Here is a 21,331-nt window from a genome sequence, read left to right on the forward strand (position 1 = left end):
AGCTCCCAGTGCTCAGCTGAAGAAATCATTTTTAGATTGTTCATTTTCTGTGCAAATCTGTAGATGAAAAAAATATTGTTTCACTGACAACTTTGTCTATTTGGAAATAAATATTACCCCATATTTGTAGATACCTACCTATTCAGGCCTAAGAGAGGAGGGTTACTCCCTGAAACTCTTGCAATTCTACTCGATGACCCCCGATCTGGAGCCTTAAAGACTCCTGAGAAACACCAACACACACCAGGAGAAACACATTTTTGTCTAAGTGTTGTAATTAGAAAGACAGTAACAACATCAACGACAACAACATAAGATGTCATTATGATAACAGGTGGTATAATTTCTCACATTTTTTTAACATTAAAAACATTGTAAAATGCCAAAAAATGTAAACAATGTTGGGAGAATAAACCAAAGAAATGACAGCACCAGACACAAATAAACAGATAAGCAGAATTACAAAGAGCCGTAGCACCAGAACGCATCCCCAGTATCAGTCGGGCAGTCTGGGGATGGGAAGGCAATGAGGTACCAAAGTAAAGTGTTGCATTTGACGAGGTACCAAAATATTACTTTCATTTTTGTCCTCTGAATGTTTGGGAGCTCTCACTGAGTCCTGATCGGGGAGGATCTGCTCACTTGTCATCATCCTCTACTCTGCCCCACTCTTCAAAGTCCTGTCCCTCCACCTCTCCATCATCTGCGTCTTCATCCACATAATCTCCCCAACTGTCATACAATTCCCCTGCTTCATTCTCATGTTCGTCGTCGTCTTCCTCCATCAAGTCACCGCTGTACAGATGCTCATCTTCCACTATCTCCACGTCATCCATTTCATCCTCTTCCTCGTCTCCGTCGTCGTCATCGTCTTCCACGTCTTCCGTATCGTCCATGTCTTCCACCTCCAACCCACACACCTCCCCGTCCTCCAGATCACCATCCTTGACCTCGGAGGAGGCGAAAGTGGAAAACGCACTGCCGTCAGTTCTGTTTCTCTGGTAAGTCCTGCTGGAGGGGATGAAGCTCGAGGTAGCAGTCTTGGTATTTATGTAGAGACGGGGTGGAGGCCCCTGTTCTGTCGTTCTGGTATCATCAGCAGAAGTAGGGGAGGGAGCAGAGTCAGTCCTTCTGGAGTCTGGGACCAGAGGGACCGACCCAGTCCTGGCCCCGGGCCTCAAGGCGCTGGCGTTGGGCACATATTCCCGAATCTCTCCTGGCTCCAGGGGGTCGGGGCCACAAGGGTCGTGTTCGCTACAGGACAGCTTGCCGTCCAGTTTGGAGATGAAGAGCATGCCTTCACGATGCTCTTTGCAGTAAGAGCTGGGACACATCTCACAGAAAGAAGCTGCCTCTATACCACAGACGTCACACTGGTGCCAGGGACACTCCCATCGCCCTGGAAACAAGAAAAGCATCATTAACATTAAAGCATTACTGACTTAAAAAATAAACAGCTGAGTTACATTTTCCCCCCATAATAATGTTCATGAATGAATCATGAACATAATAAATAACATAATAAATAAATAACATAACACAATAAATCATCCATCCATCCATCTTCTACCGCTTATTCATAGTCGGGTCGCGGGGGCAGCAGCTTCAACAGGGAGCCCCAAACTTCCCTTTCCCCGGCCACATCCACCAGCTCTGACTGGGGGATCCCAAGGTGTTTCCAGGCCAGTTTTGAGATGTAATTCCTCCACCTGGTCCTGGGTCTGCCCCGAGGTCTCCTCCCAGCTGGACCTGCCAGGAACACTTCCCTAGGGTGGCGACTCGGAGGCATCCACACCAGATGTCCAAACCACCTCAACTGACTCCTTTCCACGCGAAGGAGCAGCGGCTCTACTCTGAGCCCCTCGCGAACAGCAGTGTTTCTCACCTTATCTCTGAGGGAGACACCAGCTATCCGCCTGAGAAAGCCCATTTCCGCCGCTTCTATCAGCGACTTTTTTCTTTGGGTCATGACCCATCACTCATGACCATAGGTGAGGATAGGAATGAAGATTAAACGGTAGATGGAGAGCTTTGTGTTGGAGGTGAAGTGTTACCAGTTGGATCTGGTGGGGCTTGCCTCAACGCATACCATCAGTTATGGAATCAAATTCCTTGTTTTTTTATTGTAATAAATCAGTTTTATGTAATAGCCTTCACTTCTTCAAGCACACTGTATTTTATTTTAGTTGCCAAACGACACACGTCCAGCGGTATCCATTCTGTTCTTTGCTATATGCACTGCAGTACGTAAAAAACTAAAATTAAATAAATAAGAACATGAAGTAAAGTGACCTTTTAATGTTATAATATGGGTTTAAACTCATCCTTAATAAAGTCCCTCCAGCTCTACTTGCCTGCAGGTCTCTTGGCCAGGTTGAGACAGTCTGCGTGATAGACCTTTGGGCAACCTGGCTTCTTACAGGAAACTATCTGGCCGCCGTCACCACAGCTAAAGCACTCGTCCTCCCTCTCCTTGGTGACCTCTTGTTTGGTCTTCTTCTTCATGGGAACTCTCCTCTTCCCTTCTTTAAGTTTCAGCTTCTCAGATGGTGGCTGGTTCTGAAAAAGGAAAAGAAATGGTTTGACGTCTAGCTGTAGGCAGGCATCACCCCTACCCTCTGGAAGGTGTGCTGTGTTCACACGTAGGCTGTCACCTTCGGCCGGACACCCAGGAAACCGCTGCAGTTGGGTGCTCCACATTTACAGGCTGTTTTCCCATTTCCAAGACACTCCAGGTTGTAATTGAAATTCAGCTCCACACCTAGTGCACAACAAGTACATGTTGTGTTGTGAAATTATTTACATTCTCACTTCAAGACCAAATGAAACTCTGAAATGCGACGCTGGCCGCCCACTCAAACCTTTTGGGATGTCTTGCAAGGCAAACAGCCCCACCCTCGTGTCCCCGTTCACAGTCCACTTCTGAGTCTCACAGTTTGGTTGGCAGCAGTGATTCATGAAGCGAGCCTGGTTTCCTTTCGGCCCGGCATCAATGATCCGGTCCTGGAAGAGCAAAAAACAAAACAGTTTTGCATTGTGTGTATTATCTAAGTGCGTTGTGAAGCTTTGTGAAACGCAGGGTTTTGTATTTGTAGCGGTGAAGTTCAGAATCACCTTGTCCAGTGTCAGCATGTAGAAGTTACAGATGTCGTTCTCCTGGGCATGTTTGATTCTGGCTCGACACTCCTCTTCATCGATCACCTCTCCTACATATTCACTCACGAAGGCTCCCTGAGAGGCAGCAGAAGAAGACTTAATAACAGGAAGAAAAGAACCTGAGTATTCACACGCTATTCCTTCTAAAATACCTTCTTGATGTCCAACACGGCACGCAAACCCCAGCCGCAGGACAGCGTCCGGTAGATCTCCACGTGGGAATACTGACGCTTCGTGAAGGCTTGGTTCTGACACCGCTCCCCTGCCGCACACACCTGAGGGTGGCACTCGTACATCAGCATGCGATTGATGCACTCCGAGTCGACGCCACACGGGGTCTCGTCAGATGCCTTGCAGTTACAACGCGGGATCTCCGATAGGTCCGCAGTGATAATCTGCACCTTTCCAATTGGCCGGTTTACCTGGGAGACAGAAGCAGAGGCAGGATTTTCTAAACTTCATCCGAGTCAAACAACATTTCAACAGGCTAATGCTGAGCACACGCGACACACAGTACCTTAATGTGCTTGTATGGAGGTGGCTTCTTGTCATTCTTTCTGTCTTCCTGAAGTTGCCTCATCTCCTTTTCTGCCTGGAGCTCTTTGAATCGCTTTGCTGCTTCAGTTAGGGCTGTGAGGACAACACATTAAAACATCAACCATCAGGAGTACACCATAATACAACAAATACTTGTTGGACGTGAGCACATACCATTTTTGTACACTGCATCTGCACCTTTTCCCATTTTCTCAATGTTATGAGTGTCACCCTCCATGTAGGGAAAGACTCTGGCCTGATAAGTCCACACAAAATCTTTGGAGCCAAAGAACTGTACCGGGAACTCTCCCACCTCATGCTTCATCCTGAGAATGTTATCTGGGACATCTTTGGTCAGACAGACCTCTGCTGGCCACCATCTAGAGAAAGGGACCCAGTTTAAAGGATGGAAAACAGTACATGAGCTGTTTCTTGAAGCCAACACTGTGTGAAAAGACGGGGCTCGTCTCTCACCTGTAACGACCCCATTTGACCCACAGGATGTCCTTTATTCGAGGCCTCTTTCCAGCTTTGCAGTCGTTGCAGAACCAGCTGCCCTGAGGCATCTCCATATTCAGACATTCTCGATGGAACGCTGCAGGACAGGCTTCACAACACAGCAGGCTGCCCCCTTTATTGTGGAGTGGATCGGGTTACAGGGTCAGATCAAGCCTTCCATAACGTTTGGTTTATTCAATGTAATTACATTAAAAAGGGCCTGTTTGTTGAGATAACTGGTTTATTGGTTAATGTCTACTTTTTAATGCATGGGTCCACACATGGTCAGCGCAAACAGACATATGTCACTTATTCTGTCCAGCTCTCTGAAGACATACGATTTCCAAAAATATGAAATAAACAAGGAAAATAATTCAGTCAAGGAATTAACTCCAAACGACTGATCTCATCACCAGTGTCAGCAGACAGACTGTTTTCATCCTTTAAACAGCATAACTGAGAGAAATCGGTCGCCCTGCAGACAATTAGCACACAGGTCAAAGAGATAAGACAGTTCACCCTAAACCAACTGAGATTTTCATTGTCTGTTTGTAGCAATGGTGCTAAACTCACATAAGTGACATGAATCGTTTGACATACGTTTCATCTTGTGGTTGTTTTAACTGTATACAGATGGAAAAACTATCACTAAAGATTTGCATTTAGTCGGTAAAACCACTTAAAACATTATTTGTTGCATTTAGTCCAGCCTGGTATCTGTCCTCAGAGAGTTTCACCACATTCACACTTTAAATTAAGTGACAATAATGCCCATGACTCACATGATGCATCATTAGGCAAAACAACCTGTTTGTCCCCAGCGATCCCTTTGACTCAGCTGTTAAGGTGTGATTTTATCGACTACCACTGTGTTTTCACCCTCAGAAAAATGTAAACACATCAAATGTTTCCGACACTCTCCACCAGCCAGTTACAATCGAAGCTTCTTAGACAGGATGTGTAATGTCTCTAAACTCCAAACAGAAGTCCAGCTGCCCCAAATTCAAAACAATGAAAAAAACACCCCAGACTCACCTTCAGAGCAGACGAAGCACCAGCTGACGTTAATGTGCTCGTGGTTCTTGCAACCCTTACGGGGGGTGAAGTGGTTCGGACAGAGGAAGCTGTTGTTTGCCAGCAACAAGCTGCCTGCGGCCATACAGTTGTCATTGGCGTGATAGGCCACAGGGCAGCGGACGCAACGAGCCAATCGACCTACGGCGACAAAAGGCGACCAGGGACAGCTTAATGTCAGAATATTTGGACATTCAAATGTAGGTTTGACAACAACAGCCAAGTCCGGTTATCACCTGCCCTGTGAATTTCAAGAACGACCTCTGAAGAAAAGTATCCCTGACATCACAAGTCATCAAAGATGCCAGAGTTGTCATGTACTATCAATAAATCAAGTACAACCATCAGTTTGCTCAACGACTCACTGCTCTACACAAGAGGTTTTCAAAAATATTGAATGCCCAAAAGAAATCCTGATACATTAGGTGACAAAACTGAAAGCATAATAATCACGATGTTGAAACAAATCTTCAAGGCTTCAAGTTCAAGTGTTTAGTAAATACTCGGTGCTCAGGAATGTCTTATTTTATTCTTTGTTCGTAAACACAAGTGGAAACAATACCACAACCTTGACCAAATCGATTCAGCAGTAGAAACACGAAAAACTGTACAAATGTGTATATACATTCATATTCCCTTATTTATTATCTATTTATTACTATTTCTACAATGCAACTGTAATGAAAAGCAATTTACCCCTCGAGAATCAAGCAATCTGATTCTGTTTCAGAAAGAAATATAACTTTACTCCTATGGTTCCCAAAATCTTAACCCAACAAATCAGCAGAGATGTGTGGAAGTACTATAATGAATATGGTATAAATCCACAGGAGAAATGAAAACGTACCTTTTGAGCAGATGTTGAGACGGTTGCTGATGTGACAGGACAGACATGCGTGCAGAGAGCAGCGGAAGCCTTTGTTATGCGTCTGGGTGGCCGAGTATGGCAGGATACAGTCGGTGTGGTAGAACTTCCCACACAGCGGGATCATGCAGCGCTTTATCCCGTTACCAGACTTCTTACACACAAAGCACAAGTGAGCACCTAAAGGTCAACAGAGAACACAGATGAGCTCCACCGTGTCGGGACGTTTCATCATCAGGCTGCTTCAGCCCGATGTCAGACACAAGGTGTACCCACCGGTGTTGCATTCACAGCACACAAACTTTCTTCTGGGAGCCACTGAGAGACCGATACACTGCAGATGAAAGGCTCCATAGCACTGGCCCTCACACACCACCAGGTCTCCTGTCTGCTCACACACCTGCAAAAACACACAAGTAGGGCTATTCAAACACTCATTTAGATGAATGCTGATGATCTACCCATCTCCTGGTTTGAGAAGGAATTTAATTCAATACATTAAAAGTTTATTTCTTCACAAAACAGAAACCTAATGAATTGACATGTATGAGTCCAGTCAGAAACAGGCTGTCTTCGTTTTGAGTAAAGGACTGATAGAGAGCTGTAGCAACAATCCCATAAAGCCCAACATAAGCAGAACCAAACAAACTTGTAGTGGACATGTGGAATGTATGACGTATACATCCATCCTCAGCATTTCCCTTTCTGTTACTAAATTAAGGCACAAAGATAAAATTTGACCTTTGGGATTTCAGATGTCATAATTTCATCATGGCCTCCTAATGGCCCATTGTATTCAAAATTTTCAAAATGCACAAACGTCTGAGTTATAGCCAAAAACATGTTTTGAGAGGTCACACTGACTTCTTCATTTGACCTCAAAAATCAGTTCCTACCTGTGTCTGAGTTTAAATCATTCATTTTACATTTTGTATTTCTGTCATGTCTATCTGTGTGTGTTTCAGTTCAATAGTTACATGAAATAAAAACTTAGCCAAACCAAAGTCTAAATTACATTCCAGGCCAAAATATCTGTGTTCTTTCAAATAGTTTAGGGTAAAACATTCATTCATTTCCCATCACTCAATAAATTCACTCAAACTTTTTTCACTTTACTTGGACATTTTTGCCAGGCAGGTGTAGTTACCTTCAAAAGCTACTCCTCTAGTGCACCACTGCAGGAAATGGCTGTATGATATTGTTTTGGATGCATACTGAGATATGATTACGATAATGTAATCAAGTTGCCTATCACAAATAATTTTGTCTACTTCTCTGTCATCTCTTTCAATTGCTCTTAAATTATCTACCAGACCAGATTTGACCAGCAGTCTTTGCTCCAATGCATGTGTCCTAAGTGGATTTTTAAAGTAGAATAGAACGGATGGATGTTTGTTGGACAGAGGTATAATAATTCATACTTTCTACTTCATTGTCTCACCTGACAGACATTCTCCTTGAACGTTGTAGCTCCTATTTTCGGTTTTACATCCACCATAGAAGAAAGACTGTCGCTTGACTCAACAGAGTTTTCCTACAGAGTAAAACAGGGGGATGCTGTTACAATCACGGAAGAACGGTGATGGACTATTTTTGCAATGACCACTTTCTTTTTAGCTGAATAATTCTCTGTGCACACCTCAGGTTTCGGGGTTAGTGTTCCAGTGTGTATATTTTCTGTATCCACAGTGCTGCAGGCATCAAGGTCCTGCATGGGAGTCCTCGAGCCTGGGGGGCTCCGAGGTTGGTTTGCGGTGAGGTCCTCGCAGAGATCTCCATTTTCTGAGTTCTCGGGGGTAGAGGTAGAAGATGCGCAGGGTACCGTCTTCTCTTTCTTCAGACATCCATCCTATGCAATGTGAGATTAGTTTGGTTTAAAGGTTAGGGTTATGGTTATGAGGATTAAGGTGCAAGAATGACCATTGTATAGAGACAAAGCAGTGGTACCTGAGTTTTCTTGACTAACACTTTTACCTCTGAAGTAACTCCACTGTATTGCTTTTGTTCCTATAAAACGAACAATAAAAATACATTTGACATTTCTATAACACAGATCTTTTTAAAAACACTGGTAAGTACAAACATACCTTCTTCTTTGTAGAAGCAACAGACACTTCTTCAATGGTGCATTCCAGAACTTTGTGCGACAGCTTCCTCGGCCTCTTTCTTTCTTGGGATACTAACCCTTTGTCTTAAGTAAGAATGACCCAACACATCAGACACACATTTCAAATAAAATGTCAGAATTAAAAGTTTTTTATATTCAATCCAGTAACCTCTGTGACATTACAAGATAGAATAACACATTTCATAACAGACCAAGTATTATAGGTAAAAGACAAAATTGATTACCTGACGTAGGAAGTAAATCAGTTGCTTCTGCTGCGTGTGTGTCGAGGACAGTTTGTGTTGTTGGTGAGGAACCTGAGGGCGCCAGGGGAAACGGTTCATCCTGTGACGGACTCTGCAGCTCTGGACCCTCAGTGGGTTCTACAGACGACAAGGATGACGTGGAGGTGGAGGGAACTATTCCTGGTGTGCTGCGGAGATCCTGTAGTGCTGTCAACCCTGAATTTTGCTGCATAAACAAATGTGAAAGAAGACCCATTGGAGTGCATGAACTAAATAATGTTGTGTTATAACATGTTCCCAGCTACAATGGAATGGAAGAACAATTGGAATTAAAATTCTACAAACGATTTGATAAAAATCACTTAATTTTCATGAAGGATGATTTTACCAAGTCTTGTAAAACTACTGTACATGAATATTAGTTTTATGGCAACAGAGGGTGTTATCAGAAATACTGTATGTCTATAATTTTTTATAATATATTACAATGTAAGCTACTGCAAAAGGACTGTGGCAGAACGGATATCTGTGAAAGGTAACCCCTAATAAATTGGTTAGTGCTGTGATCTTTCATTTGCGTTTGAAAGAAAGTAAAATACAAGCACATCTTACCACTTTGGAAGCTGCTAAGGTGTGTTTCTTTGATTTCTTTTTTGGAACAAATATTTGTTCAAAGTCCTCGGTTGACTCCAGAAGCCTTTTTGTTGGCTTTCGGAGGCGTTTCTTATCTGAGTTTCCTGTGTGAGTAGATTAAATACTTTTAGACATGAACATTCATTCATTTGGTAAACACGTATCCAAAGCAACCAACAAATATCTATGTGTGATCCAAGCAAAGGCAGATCAAAAAGGAGTCTTTGAGAACAAGTCCTACAAACAAAGCTAAACACAGGTATAGCAACTTCTCCTTTTTCCATCTCGTTGGACAAACTGAACAGCAGCAGTTCATGTCTTACCGGCGGCGTTGATCTCAGAGAAATACAGATCATTCTCTATGTGCCCCTCAATGTCCAGATCAAGATCGGGTGATGCCGTCACGGTGCACGACCCATTTATCTCGGTTGACAACTCCTTCATGAGTTCAGTCTTGCTCTCGGAAACATCCTCCATCAACTGCCAGCGCTTCTTTGGAGCCACTGTGGATCCTGAGTTCCGACCGCGGTAGCTTGCCGAGGGACCAGCAGTGACAGGAGGACTGGACAAAGCATAGGATACATCCGCGTGGCCACTAAAAAACTGCCTGCCATAAGCAAAATTGGACAGGTCGGAAGAAAAGCCAGGGAGACCTGGTTTCAGTTTGGCTGGTAGTCTTTGTTTTCTGCGCTGCTTGTCTGAGTTTGTCTGAGAGTTAACAGTAAAGTCTTCACAATAAAAGTCAGCTTTCACAGTAACTTTCGTCCTGTTCTTTGTTCTAACTCCTCTATTTTGGAATGTTGTGGACTTCCCTGACTTTGCATACTCTGTTTTAATCCTCTGAGTACAATCGTTGGTGTCTCCTGCAGTAGAAGTAGGGATGACAAGAGGTTCCTCCTTGATCAGGACAGAGGATCGTGGGACAGTCAGGGGTTTCCCTTCTTTTTCTCTGGTATCATGCATGTCTTTCAAAAGCATCAGAAAGGTACTGAATTTATAATTAGAATCAGGTCGAAATACTGTCGACTCAGCGTCACTGCTGTCCTCGTTCCCAAGAGATTTAAATACGAGTTCTTTGGGATCCTGGAAAGCGTCCACTGGAGACAGAGAAGAGGATGGGGACAACGATAATGTCTGAGGAACGTTTTCTGTCTTGATCTCAATGGGCTGCACAGTGGGCACACTAGACTTTTCAGACTGGGACTTGATCAGTGAGCCATTGTGAATTTGTTTCTTATCGGGCTTCCTCGCTCGCCTCTTTGGAGAGCTGAGATTACTGGAGGTCGACACATTACTGGGTGACTCCCAGTTCAGAGACGTTTCGGTTTGGACAGGTGCGTTCTCAGGTGTAACAGGAGACTTATCTACATGGAACTCTGTTGAGTTGTGGCTTGTTGGCGGCGTGTCCATCACCTCTGCTTTCAGAGCTCTGGTCATCAGACGACTACTAGCAGGGAGGCTTTCAGAGTGCTTTTCACTTGATTTTGATGAGAGTTCTTTACAGCTGCCTGAACTCTGTTCAGTGTTTGTATTATTAGGAGTTCGCTCTTTTGTTAAAATGCTACTATAACAATTGTCTGTATTACGGCTCACTATTTCAGTAAAGTTTATTTCATCTTTAGTTGAGCCCAGTTCGTCTCTGAATACGTCTACATCCTGTATCGGAGACACGGTTGTGCGTTTAGGCCGATGTAGCATCGGAACTGAATCCAGGTCTGCATAAGGTGAGTCCTTTGGCTCCTGTTTCAGTGCATGAGTTGTATTCTGTAACTGATCCAGCACATTCGTGATGGGAGAAGACTCCTTTGAGCCACTGACTATATGACCAAATATATCTGACAGGCATTTCTTTTTCTTCTTAAAAGCTTTGCTCCTACTGCACTGAAGTGAAGCAGAGCTTATGATGTGACGAGATTCATTTCCATTGAGCGTCAAATTGGGTGATGGGGGTCGACCGGGGTCCACAGGGACAGAGGGGGCCTCCTGGAGCTGTTCAGTTGGGAGTGGGCTGGGCATACTCTCCTTTCCATTGACAGGAACTGAGAGCGTACTTTCAGTTTTCCTCTGCTGATTCGGGAGCAGACACTCAGCCTCTGCCACACTGACTTTCCACGCAGTCAGTAAACTTCTGGGTATCTAAGAGGTACAGACATAACAGTTAAAATTACATTGACCCTAAGATTATAAGTTACTTTAAAATAATTTTACAAACCTACCGTATACTTGTAGTCTTTCTCCTTCTGCTTGCCCCTTCGTCTGAGCACTGGTAAATCTTCAAACTGATGGCCTCCTTCAAAAGAATGAATCGCATTCCCTGTGACCCAGGCACGCTCCACGATCTCCCCAATAGTCTCCAGGAAATACATCCGACAAGGGCGGGGACTGGGAACTAAAACAGGATTTTCAACATATTAATTACCTCGCACACACACACACACACACACACACACAGTATTATTTGATATTAATTTGTCAAGTACAGGTTACAGGACATGACCTAATTTATCAATACATAGTGAAGTCACAGTCCCTCTCCTCCACCACCCTTCCTGACTGAAGCCCTACCTTTCATCTTAGTGTGGGTGCCCTGGTCTGGGTCACAGATGACATGACATGGCCACCAAGGGCGTCTGTTGAATTTAGCCCAAACCACATCCCCTTCTGCATGTTTCACTGCAGGGAGAGACTTTTTCTTTGGGCTGTTGGACTGACCAGGAAAACAAAAAATTATTTAGTATTTAATGCAAATGATAGCAGCTCTGCATTTTACACAGTGGTAAATTAATCATTTTTCATGACAAAGCTGACAGTATTTGATAAAACATATGAAGACACAATATTCTCTATAGCATTGTTTCATTTTGCACCCAAATCTCACTGTTCCAAATTCAGAATTTAGATTACTCAAACTTTCTTGTGTGTGAAGCAATAACTTTTTGAAGAAAAACAATAAAATTACGATGGCAAGAAGGTGTCCAGGTACAATGAATTTATACTCAGCTATCACCTTCATGCATGTGTTCATCTCTAAGGAGACACAAAACCAAGACAAACAAAGACACGAGCGAAGCCGTGGTTACACAAAGATGAGAAAGTATTCCAGACGTTTACGACTTACATTGGAGTTGGTCCCAGCTGGTGAAGTCAATCCATGATCAACAGTAGAGGCAAGTTCACCATCACTGTCTGATTCCTCGCCCAAACTCCAGCCGTCTTTCATAGTGATTTCTGGCAGCGCGCTGGGGCTTAGCGTGGGGTTGAGTTCAGATATAGTTTTCGACATCAGATTAAATACAGTAGGTTTGTATGTTCTCTTATCCACCCCTGAGCTGCATGACGTCTTATTGTCACTAACAGTTTGGTCCCGACTCAACTTTGGAAAGTGGCGAAAAGGTGTCAAAACATCGTTACTACCGTGCTCCCTTTCTCCACCTTCTTCCTTCATGTCACTGCTGTCAAACAGGGTGGACTCAAAATGCAGGTAGCCGTTGGGGATGGGAGAACAACTCTCCAAAAGGCCGGGGCTGTGAGGGGAGAAGCCGTTCCTGTTCAAGTCCCGGAGCGCATCCAAAGGCCCCAACTCATCCTTGCCTGGAGAAGGTGGCAGCCGGACTGAAGGCGCCTCGAACTCATCATCGCTGATGGGGCTGGCACAGTGCAAGCGGTTTCTGGTGTGCGGGTTCCTGTCCAGGTCATGCCTGCTGACTGCAGCGTTAAGGTCCTGCAGCCTCTTCAGCGGGCTGTAGCAGTGGGATCGCTCCGGCTGCTTGAGGCTGGGGGGCGGCAGCTGCACACCTGGAGGCTGGTCTGACCCTTGCCTCACAATGCCACATTGGTTTCCATAGGAAGTGCTCACAAGGCCATGAAGGGCTCTTCCGTGGGGCTGGCCAGAGCCGAACACTGAGCCTAACCCAAAAGCCGGTCTGTATGACTGATTCATGTTGTCACAGCTTTATCCTGGCAAAGAAAGAACACATCAGAGAAATGACATTTAAACCTCTCACAGTATTTCATGTCTACTGTTTAAAGTACAATGTCAAACAAATAAAGACTACCGGAATAACGACTCCGACAGAAGCCTGTGAGAGAGAGAATGTTAGCCATGAGCAGGGCGCACACTCACTGATAAACCCTTTGCATGGCCTCCATAGTGGAGGCAGGTCGCACAAACACACAACACTAGCTGCTGACACACACTTCATTCACACACCAGTCTGAATTAGCACAGCTCGGTCGCTTGATTGTGCGTCATGACGATCGCAGACAAGCACAGTCCAAAGAGGGGGATCGCTCCGGGTGTAGTGGAGGTGGTGACACCGAGCCATCACAGCAAACACACACAAACAAGCTACAGCCACACACACACCGACTGAGGAAGCGACTAACAACTCACAATAAGGTTTGATCGCCAAGTTGACGAGTGGCCAACACGTGGAAAAACGCGACAAACTCACCATCTGGAGGGGTGGTCACCGTGAATCCAACCGCGTTTGTTTTGGAAATGTGGCACACAGCGAGGATTTCTCCCGGTTTGTGAAAGCGGATCTGCACAATCCCAGCTGCAGCAGCCCGAGCAGTAGGCCTGAGCACAGCTCTCATTCTCTTCACTTCATCGCCTCATCAGCGGCGGCCCCCTACAAAAAAAAAAAAAACTGTCACCATAGATAGAAAATATAAAAGAAATCTCCATTACGCAGCGGAGGAAGTGAGAGCGCTAGCGCCGGTCCCCTACCAGCTACTGCGGCTTATTTAAACCATTGTGCGTGTTGTCGAAGTGCCCCTGGTTATGTTAAAACAAGCCCAGACTGACTGTGTTGGTGAGCAGCAACCAATCGGCACCGCTACCCAACCCCCAGTCTGCAGAGGGCCGTGACACTCACCCTGCGAACAGACGCGCACACTTCCAAGCAAACACGCATTGGACGTGTGCGCGCACCGCGCATCCACGTGAACTTTTGATACATAAAACAAAAATATAGAATGAGACACAACTAGATTTAAAGTTGGTGTTGAAGGGGATGTGTCCAGTTTGTGCACGTCTGCTTCATTGTTTGGGGTTTTCTGTGCTGTGTGATTCTGGAGCGACGAGTGAGCAGAAATGATCACAAGGCGCAAACTGGCACACGGCCTCTCCGGTTAAAACCGTGCGCCATGTTGTCTCTGCACCGAGTCATCTGACATGAGGAAACAGGCCGCTAAGCGCCCAGGAAAAGAAGACACACACACACACACACACACAAAAAAAAAACAACAACCCCGAGTCGATGTTGTTATAAGCGTTTATAAAAACGGATCAGACTCCGACTGGAAACCTTGATTGTTCCTCCAGCTGATATAAACACACATACTGATTTGGTGCCCGTCTGCTGGATTATGTTGGTAAAGATACAAAAAGACGCAAACTAGGACACAAAGGGATTGCTGCAGTGGGACAGTCCCTGAAAATCACACACACTCATTCACACAAGACACACACACACGCACACACACACACACACAAAGCCTTCCAGTCCAACACGGACACGACAGCAGAGGCGCACGACTCCACACAAAATCTATCGGGACCATTTTGGAAAGAACGATCCGGCAGAAACAAAAGCTTGTCTGCCATCCAATTTTTGAGACATATTTACGCAACTAATTTCTATCTGGAATGGAATGTATTCATAGTGTTAAACCCGTCCGGATCCATGCCCCCCCCCCCCCCGTGCGTCCACAGGAAGAATGACATTGAAATGGTTTTGTGAAAAACCAGATTTCTTTCTCTTTATTGTGGTTTCACATGCAGCACCAGATTTTCTTTCTACATATCACACAAAGCCTTTTTTTTTTCTGTATCATCGCTTTCGTCACCAAAAGCATTAATTCAGAAGATCTTATCAAGTGAGGTTGGGGACAAAAATGTGCTGTTTGCAGTGCATGTCCAAAACCATATTCACAAAGTGCTGAAACAATAAACACCATGTTCAGAACAATTATGTACTAAGTGTTACTGGTTCAAGGTAATTAGCTGTTCCCATTTTAGACATATCAGGATAAGACCACGAGTAAAACAATGGAACAAAAAAAAACAAACAAACAGACTGATACAAAGCCATATGTTTTTGCTCAGAAAAATCTGGTTTGAAATGTTTGGTTTTAATAAAATGGAGGGTTTTTTTATAAAGGTAGAAAACATCACAAAATCCCAGTCATAGACGTACCGAATCTGAGTGGGACCAATCAAAATTCAGAGAAACAAAAGGCATAATAAGGTGGGGGAAAAAAGACCTCTCTACTGAGGACCCACACACTGTAATTACATTTGGTGGGACTGATTCATCTTCATGCATCTCTTCCAAACTGGTACGCGTATTTCAGTCAAACATGATCAGATAATGAAGATAAATGCCTGAAACTGTACAGATAAAATCTGTCAGGGAGATTATAAATGACCACTTTTTTTTATTCATTTCTTTTTTCAGAGATTCAGGATGAAAGTTTTTTTCCAAGTATCATTTTGCTCATGCACTCATAATCTTTGTTCGAGCACGAGAGAACGTCAGCGTTATTCGCTGCTTTTGTCCGCTTTGCTGCTCGGCTCGCTGAACGGTCTCTTCTCCATCATGTCGTATGGAAACGGTGGAACGTCACAGCCGGCGAAGTCAAGTTTCTTGGGAACACTGCAGTTGTTAAAGTCAAGCTTCTTGTTTCGAGACAGACTCTTGATGCTTCCAGGAGGCCTACCAGGACTGACCTTGTATCCCGCTGCTTTGGTGGTACCGAGAGGCCGCCCTGGACTGGTTTTGAAACCAGCAGCTTTAGTTGTTCCGAGTGGACGTCCGGTACTTGTACGATAACCAGCTGACTTGGTGGTCCCCGATGGCCTTCCTCTACGCCCCGACTTCGCCATGCCTTTCTTCTTAGAGCCTTCGGGTCCTGCAGAATCGCTGCGACTGATTCTCACAGTCTGAGGCTGGAAGTCACTCTGGTTGTCTTGCATTTGACATGTCATGGCTTTGAGCATGCCCTGTGGCAGAGGAGCGAGGCCTGCGAGGGACAGCTGCAAGCCAGGGGTTGTTGAGGAGGGGTAGAATTTGTGGGATTGGGGGTTACATAGTTCAAAGTGACCTGCCGGATGACTGTCCTCAGATAGTGAACCAATACAGAAGTCACTGCTGCTGCTGGTCACTTGGTGCATCATTTTCTGTTGGAATGCAGATAATTAGATATTAGGTAAAACAACAAACCCAAACGGGCCGTTTGGCTGTGCAGCAAGAATTAAGTGATGTCAAGATAAAGCCAGACAAACTGTGCGTCATGAGCAAACCCTGTAGCCGTGCGCGCAAAGACCTGTCAGTGATTCCAGCGCAAAGACACTGATCGGCTTTGGAAACGTTAAAACAATTAGTTCGTACCTTATTTACTGGTGGATGTTGGCTCGGAAAGAGTTAAATTCAAATCGAATACATTTCCTTTCTCTGGCAGCCACATCATGTCCGTGAGGGCGTCGAACACACGACCTCCTGACGTCCAGAACCACTGTCTGCAAGCAGGACCGTAATTTGATCTATTTCATGCGGATTTCATCCTAAAATCAGAGGTTTGTATGAGAGGCAGCCATTTTCATCTGAAAAAAAAAAATTAATATAACAGGATGCACCGTCCGCGCATGCGTACAAAGGTTTCCAGGAAACGCAGCTTGTCAGTGGGGACGCAGGGGTTCGGTTCTAGTCCCTCAGTCCTGAACCAGACGAGCCAGGTTGTGTATTTAATCCAAGTCTTTAAAAACGTTCATAGAAGGCTTTCCTTCAACTATTTGCGCCATGTGCTTCCACATTTTTGAAGGCATATGTTCAAAGTGTAACAAATAACAGTACAATATTTAATGTTCTATTTACAACCTCAGGATCCTGCTGATATGGTTTTATCTGTCCTTTTAGCCTTTTACTAGTCATTGAAGCGTTTGCCTGCAGAAGAAACCAACTCCTCAAATTCTTTGTGATCAATGAAGAATCTAATTTCTCTTCTTATGCAGGGTTTGATTGCAGTACCAATTTTTTTCTCTATTACAGAAGCATATATACACACACACAGGGACTATAGACATGCAATAAATGCATTGATGTGCAACTACATAGCAGTCTCCTGTGAGCCGCCTTGGAAGTTCAAGGGCTTTGGCGGTGCTCAGGAGGTGAACTGACACCGCTCTAACCTTGTTGCATTGTTCAGAATGGCATGTTTCCCTATTTTCCTATCTTGAGCATTTGCTTACTTGTTGGTAACTGTAAAGGAAATGTGCACACAATTGTCACAGCAGACAAGATAAACGAGACCACACCAGCATTTTGTCTTTTTTAATATTATCATCCACATGAACTGGAGCACAGGTACTGGATTTCTGAAGCAACTTCAATGCTAGAACAAGAAAAATGTACATTTATCAGGAATTCCGAAGATGGGATCCTCCAATGTTTGGAAAATGAAGTCCACAGGACCTAAGTTTCCTTGATGAGCTTGGTGAGCTTCTGGATCTTTGTTTTGGTGGACATGTCCACATAATTGTCTCCAATACTGACAATCATGCCACCCAGAATTGAAGAATCCAACTATGGGGAAGACAATAAAAATTACAATGGACTCAATAGACACAATTACATTGCAGCTGCTGCTGAGTAAAATTCATTTCAGAGCAGTTTTTCCATTACCTTTATTTCAGTTAAGTCACAGCAATGACAAAATACACATTGGTGTGATTCTGGGTGTAATCCATTAAAACTCTACCTTTGTTTCCAGCTTGATAGTCTCACCCTTCTGAAGAAAGCCATTGAGGGCAACTTTAAGTTCAGCAAGATTTGCTTCATCCAAAGGCTGAAATAAACAAACATTCCTTACTTGATCATGAAACATTAACAGACAAAAGGCTCTTATTAAACACTTATCGGTGAGTGAACTGTGTATGAGTGGTAACAACATCAGTGTAAGATCTTCAACTAGAATCCTTGCATTGCATGTCAACAAGTTACCTGGGCAGTAGTGACAGAGCAGATGACTTCTCCACGATGTGCACTCATCATCTTACCAAAAGCATTGATAACGTCACCAGTTAAAGGGAGACGACCATTATCAGCCAAGGCGTCTGCAAAACAGTAGGATATGTTTGAAAGATATTCCCTTTGGACTGTTCCTGATTCACCAAACGACAGCATCGAGATGAGGAAACTTCAAAACATGAGAAAGCATTCAGCAAAATAAAGTGTTAGGGATTTAATTTGGTCAATAAAAATGCAAGTTTCTCTCATATCACATGTAAAAACAAACTTAACATTTCTGTACAGCATGATCAATATTAAGGCAACATTATATGTCATTTCCTATAACCGTGTATAATCTGGTGTTTGAATTAATCTTCAGTTTTAATCAGATTCACAGTTAAAAAAATCTGCAAGTGGAATCTAATTTACAAACAGTAAAATAATGAATACATATGAAGAAATAGAAAATAAAAATCAGTCCCAACACAGTATTGACCTAATCAATGCTGTATATTGATTAGGACTGTTTTCAAACCAGTACAGTATGTTTTGAGCAAGACACTTGGGTGCTGACAAATGGCTGACTGAAGAGCTTTATTGTTGAATACAACTGCTGCTTTAACTTAAAACCCTGGACAATATATTATCTTGCTCTGAAAAGCTTAGCAGCAAACTTGTCTACACCGTTTGTACTGTGGCCCCAAAAACTCTAGGCTAGATGTTCAAAAATCACCACGTACTTTCAGGGCCATTACGGCTGTCTCCCAGCTAACCTTTCAGTACAGTAAGTACCAACACATGTTGTGGCCCTCAGGATGGGGATTAAAAGCTGAGACTTTGTGATTTTTCATCCATTTTCATTATTATTTTTATATGTTTTAAAATTGTTTTTACATTTTCTGTATACTGCTGGTGATCTTATTTTACAGCTATAGTGAAATGATTTGCCATGTGGTTCTGAAGAAGACATTATAAGAAAAAGTTTTTGTAATTTATAAAATCTTAAATCTCCTGTGACCTTTGAGGTATTACAGAAATTAATCTTTTTTATGCCAATAAAACATATAGTCAGACATAAATATTCAATGTGGTCATAATGACTGAACATTTGTAGTCAAGAATAAAAAATCTAAACATTCCATGTTTAAGTGAATTTTTAAAACTACTGAAGACTGACGTTACATTACAATCTGTATAAATTTTTTTGTGCATGTTGGTTTTCCCAATGAAATGTAGGAAAGCTGCAGCATTTAAATCAGTCTGGATATTATCCCTTGTCTTCTTTGACAACTATAAAGTACGACAATTAGGTGCTTTGAGATTGCTTGAGCATCATCATCTTTTTAACATTCATATTTTTCCATATATGTGAAAAAACAGGAAATACTTTGGATTGGTTCAAAAACCAGTTACCCAAAGACATTACACCAGTGCATACGCAACACACTTCGATCTGACTTACGTCTACAAGATATAACTAAGATCAGTTAAAACAGAATTACAATACTGTATGTAGCTGCCTGGTTAACGACTTACTGATGAGGTTGATGATCATGGGTGACACCTTAGCCTTTGATAGAGCGTCAGTGAATGTCTTCTGCTTGATGCTGCGCTTTACATGAGGATTCATAACAATGCTGGAAATCTTGGGGTCCTTAATAAGAGCCTGAAGAAGAAAGTGACATTAAGCAAAAGTCAACTTAGTTGATGTGTATCAGAAGAAAATGTACACTAATGCATTCCAACGGCACAGACTAGCCACGCTCCTAGTCATTAACACAATATTTTAATCACTTTGTGATGAGATGCCGTGGCATCCATTGACCTTTGTAATTCCCTGTAGTTTGGTGATTGGAGTCAGACTTACATGAACTTTGCCCAGCTCCTGCTCCGTCTGGCTCAGTTTGTTCTGCTTGCTGGCAGCTGAGAACAGGGCAGTGGCGTAACGACCCTCCACTCCATAGACCTGGATGGGGGGCTGGAAAGACAGAAATAAATCACTGATACAACCTGACACGATCGGATATGCTTCGTGTAATCTGTGAGTCGCTTACCCGGACGAGTTTTGTCGCAGGTCTGATCACAGACGTGCTGAACTGACGGACCTACAAGAATGAACACAATTGCATCTTCAGAACATGCAGAATATTTAACCTGACCTGAAGAACTTCAGACACCTACTGCACCCTTTACGTTAGCGACAGCTAGCATACCGGCTAACACCCGAGCAGTCATTGAAGTACAAAGCCCCGTGTGAATGTTAAACATTTGGAGTTCCACTTTGTTACCCACAATTAATACATTACTTGATACAAGTTCAAGTCATAAAGCTTATCGACAGTACGAGTTAAAAAAATGATTAAAATCACCAAAATCATTGAATGTCTTACCTGCTGTCCTAGCATGAACGCTGCCATTTTCTCCTCCAGCCGTCAGGGTGGTACAACCTACTGCGCATGTCCAGTTTAGAAGAAGGCGTGGTTATGGGAAATGTAGTCCTTTCATTTAGGACTTCATACGTACAATTAGGACAAGGATGAATTTTGGCTGCATTGATTTGCTTAATCGATACTTAGATTTTTGTTTGAACTGACCACCATCAGTGTGTCTTCTGACCTTTATGCCTTTGATAGACATTAATAAAAAATTGTAGGAATAGAAATTCCAATACAAACCATATTACACTGTGCTTATATCACCTTTTAATCAATCCAAATACCATTCACCTCACTTGATAGATATCACTGGGGGGAATATGTGTGTTATTTCTGAGGGTCGTAGGAAATTCTAGACGCATTAAAGTTTTGATGATGATGATGATGATGATGAAGATGATGATGACGACAATAATAATAATAATAATAATAATAATAATAATAATAATAATAATAATAATAATAATAATAATAATAATAATAATAATAATCAATTACTCTTATACAATATAGTTCAAACAACCCGTCCTTCCACTGTGCACCTAGACAAAATAAAAACAGTCCGGAATAACAAGGGAAGGTTTGACGATTTTTTTTCGGTGAAGCTATTCATTAATTTCTGTCTGATAAACCACATGTGTCGTGTCCTCTTTTGAGTCCACACATCAGTTATCATCTCATTCATTCAGTCATTCAGTCTCCATCCTACCACTTTATCCACTGTAATGGGAGCTGGAGCCTATCCCAGCTGGTTTGGGGTGTGAGGC

At 43.2% G+C, this 21,331-nt stretch overlaps 3 protein-coding genes across 3 annotated transcripts; all 3 read right to left on the reverse strand.

The window, feature by feature from the left end:
- Positions 1 to 243: 243 nt before the first annotated feature.
- nsd1a (nuclear receptor binding SET domain protein 1a) lies at positions 244 to 13,988 on the reverse strand. Its single transcript, XM_068325749.1, has 24 exons — positions 13,848 to 13,988; positions 13,570 to 13,749; positions 12,234 to 13,072; positions 11,681 to 11,822; positions 11,332 to 11,504; positions 9,439 to 11,251; positions 9,095 to 9,219; positions 8,483 to 8,708; positions 8,218 to 8,321; positions 8,078 to 8,137; positions 7,770 to 7,979; positions 7,572 to 7,664; positions 6,407 to 6,530; positions 6,113 to 6,310; positions 5,227 to 5,406; positions 4,168 to 4,324; positions 3,868 to 4,073; positions 3,674 to 3,786; positions 3,309 to 3,578; positions 3,115 to 3,231; positions 2,862 to 3,003; positions 2,655 to 2,761; positions 2,355 to 2,559; positions 244 to 1,399 (listed from the first exon to the last, which is right to left on the reverse strand). The coding sequence occupies exons 3-24, from the start codon at positions 13,053 to 13,055 to the stop codon at positions 639 to 641; spliced, it is 6,348 nt and encodes a 2,115-aa protein (XP_068181850.1). The 5' UTR covers positions 13,056 to 13,072; positions 13,570 to 13,749; positions 13,848 to 13,988; the 3' UTR covers positions 244 to 638.
- Positions 13,989 to 14,872: 884 nt separating this feature from the next.
- Positions 14,873 to 16,729, reverse strand: si:ch1073-44g3.1 (uncharacterized protein LOC797133 homolog). Its single transcript, XM_068325867.1, has 2 exons — positions 16,513 to 16,729; positions 14,873 to 16,301 (listed from the first exon to the last, which is right to left on the reverse strand). Exon 2 carries the CDS (start codon positions 16,296 to 16,298, stop codon positions 15,663 to 15,665), a length of 636 nt encoding a protein of 211 aa, XP_068181968.1. The 5' UTR covers positions 16,299 to 16,301; positions 16,513 to 16,729; the 3' UTR covers positions 14,873 to 15,662.
- A 707-nt stretch (positions 16,730 to 17,436) lies between these two features.
- atp5po (ATP synthase peripheral stalk subunit OSCP) lies at positions 17,437 to 20,627 on the reverse strand. Its single transcript, XM_068325889.1, has 7 exons — positions 20,520 to 20,627; positions 20,184 to 20,234; positions 19,997 to 20,107; positions 19,666 to 19,795; positions 18,121 to 18,233; positions 17,879 to 17,965; positions 17,437 to 17,703 (listed from the first exon to the last, which is right to left on the reverse strand). Exons 1-7 carry the CDS (start codon positions 20,544 to 20,546, stop codon positions 17,593 to 17,595), a joined length of 630 nt encoding a protein of 209 aa, XP_068181990.1. The 5' UTR covers positions 20,547 to 20,627; the 3' UTR covers positions 17,437 to 17,592.
- Between the last annotated feature and the right edge of the window lie 704 nt (positions 20,628 to 21,331).

The sequence above is a fragment of the Antennarius striatus genome, chromosome 10 (genome assembly GCF_040054535.1).
Source record: "Antennarius striatus isolate MH-2024 chromosome 10, ASM4005453v1, whole genome shotgun sequence".
NCBI classification, from domain to species: domain Eukaryota; kingdom Metazoa; phylum Chordata; class Actinopteri; order Lophiiformes; family Antennariidae; genus Antennarius; species Antennarius striatus.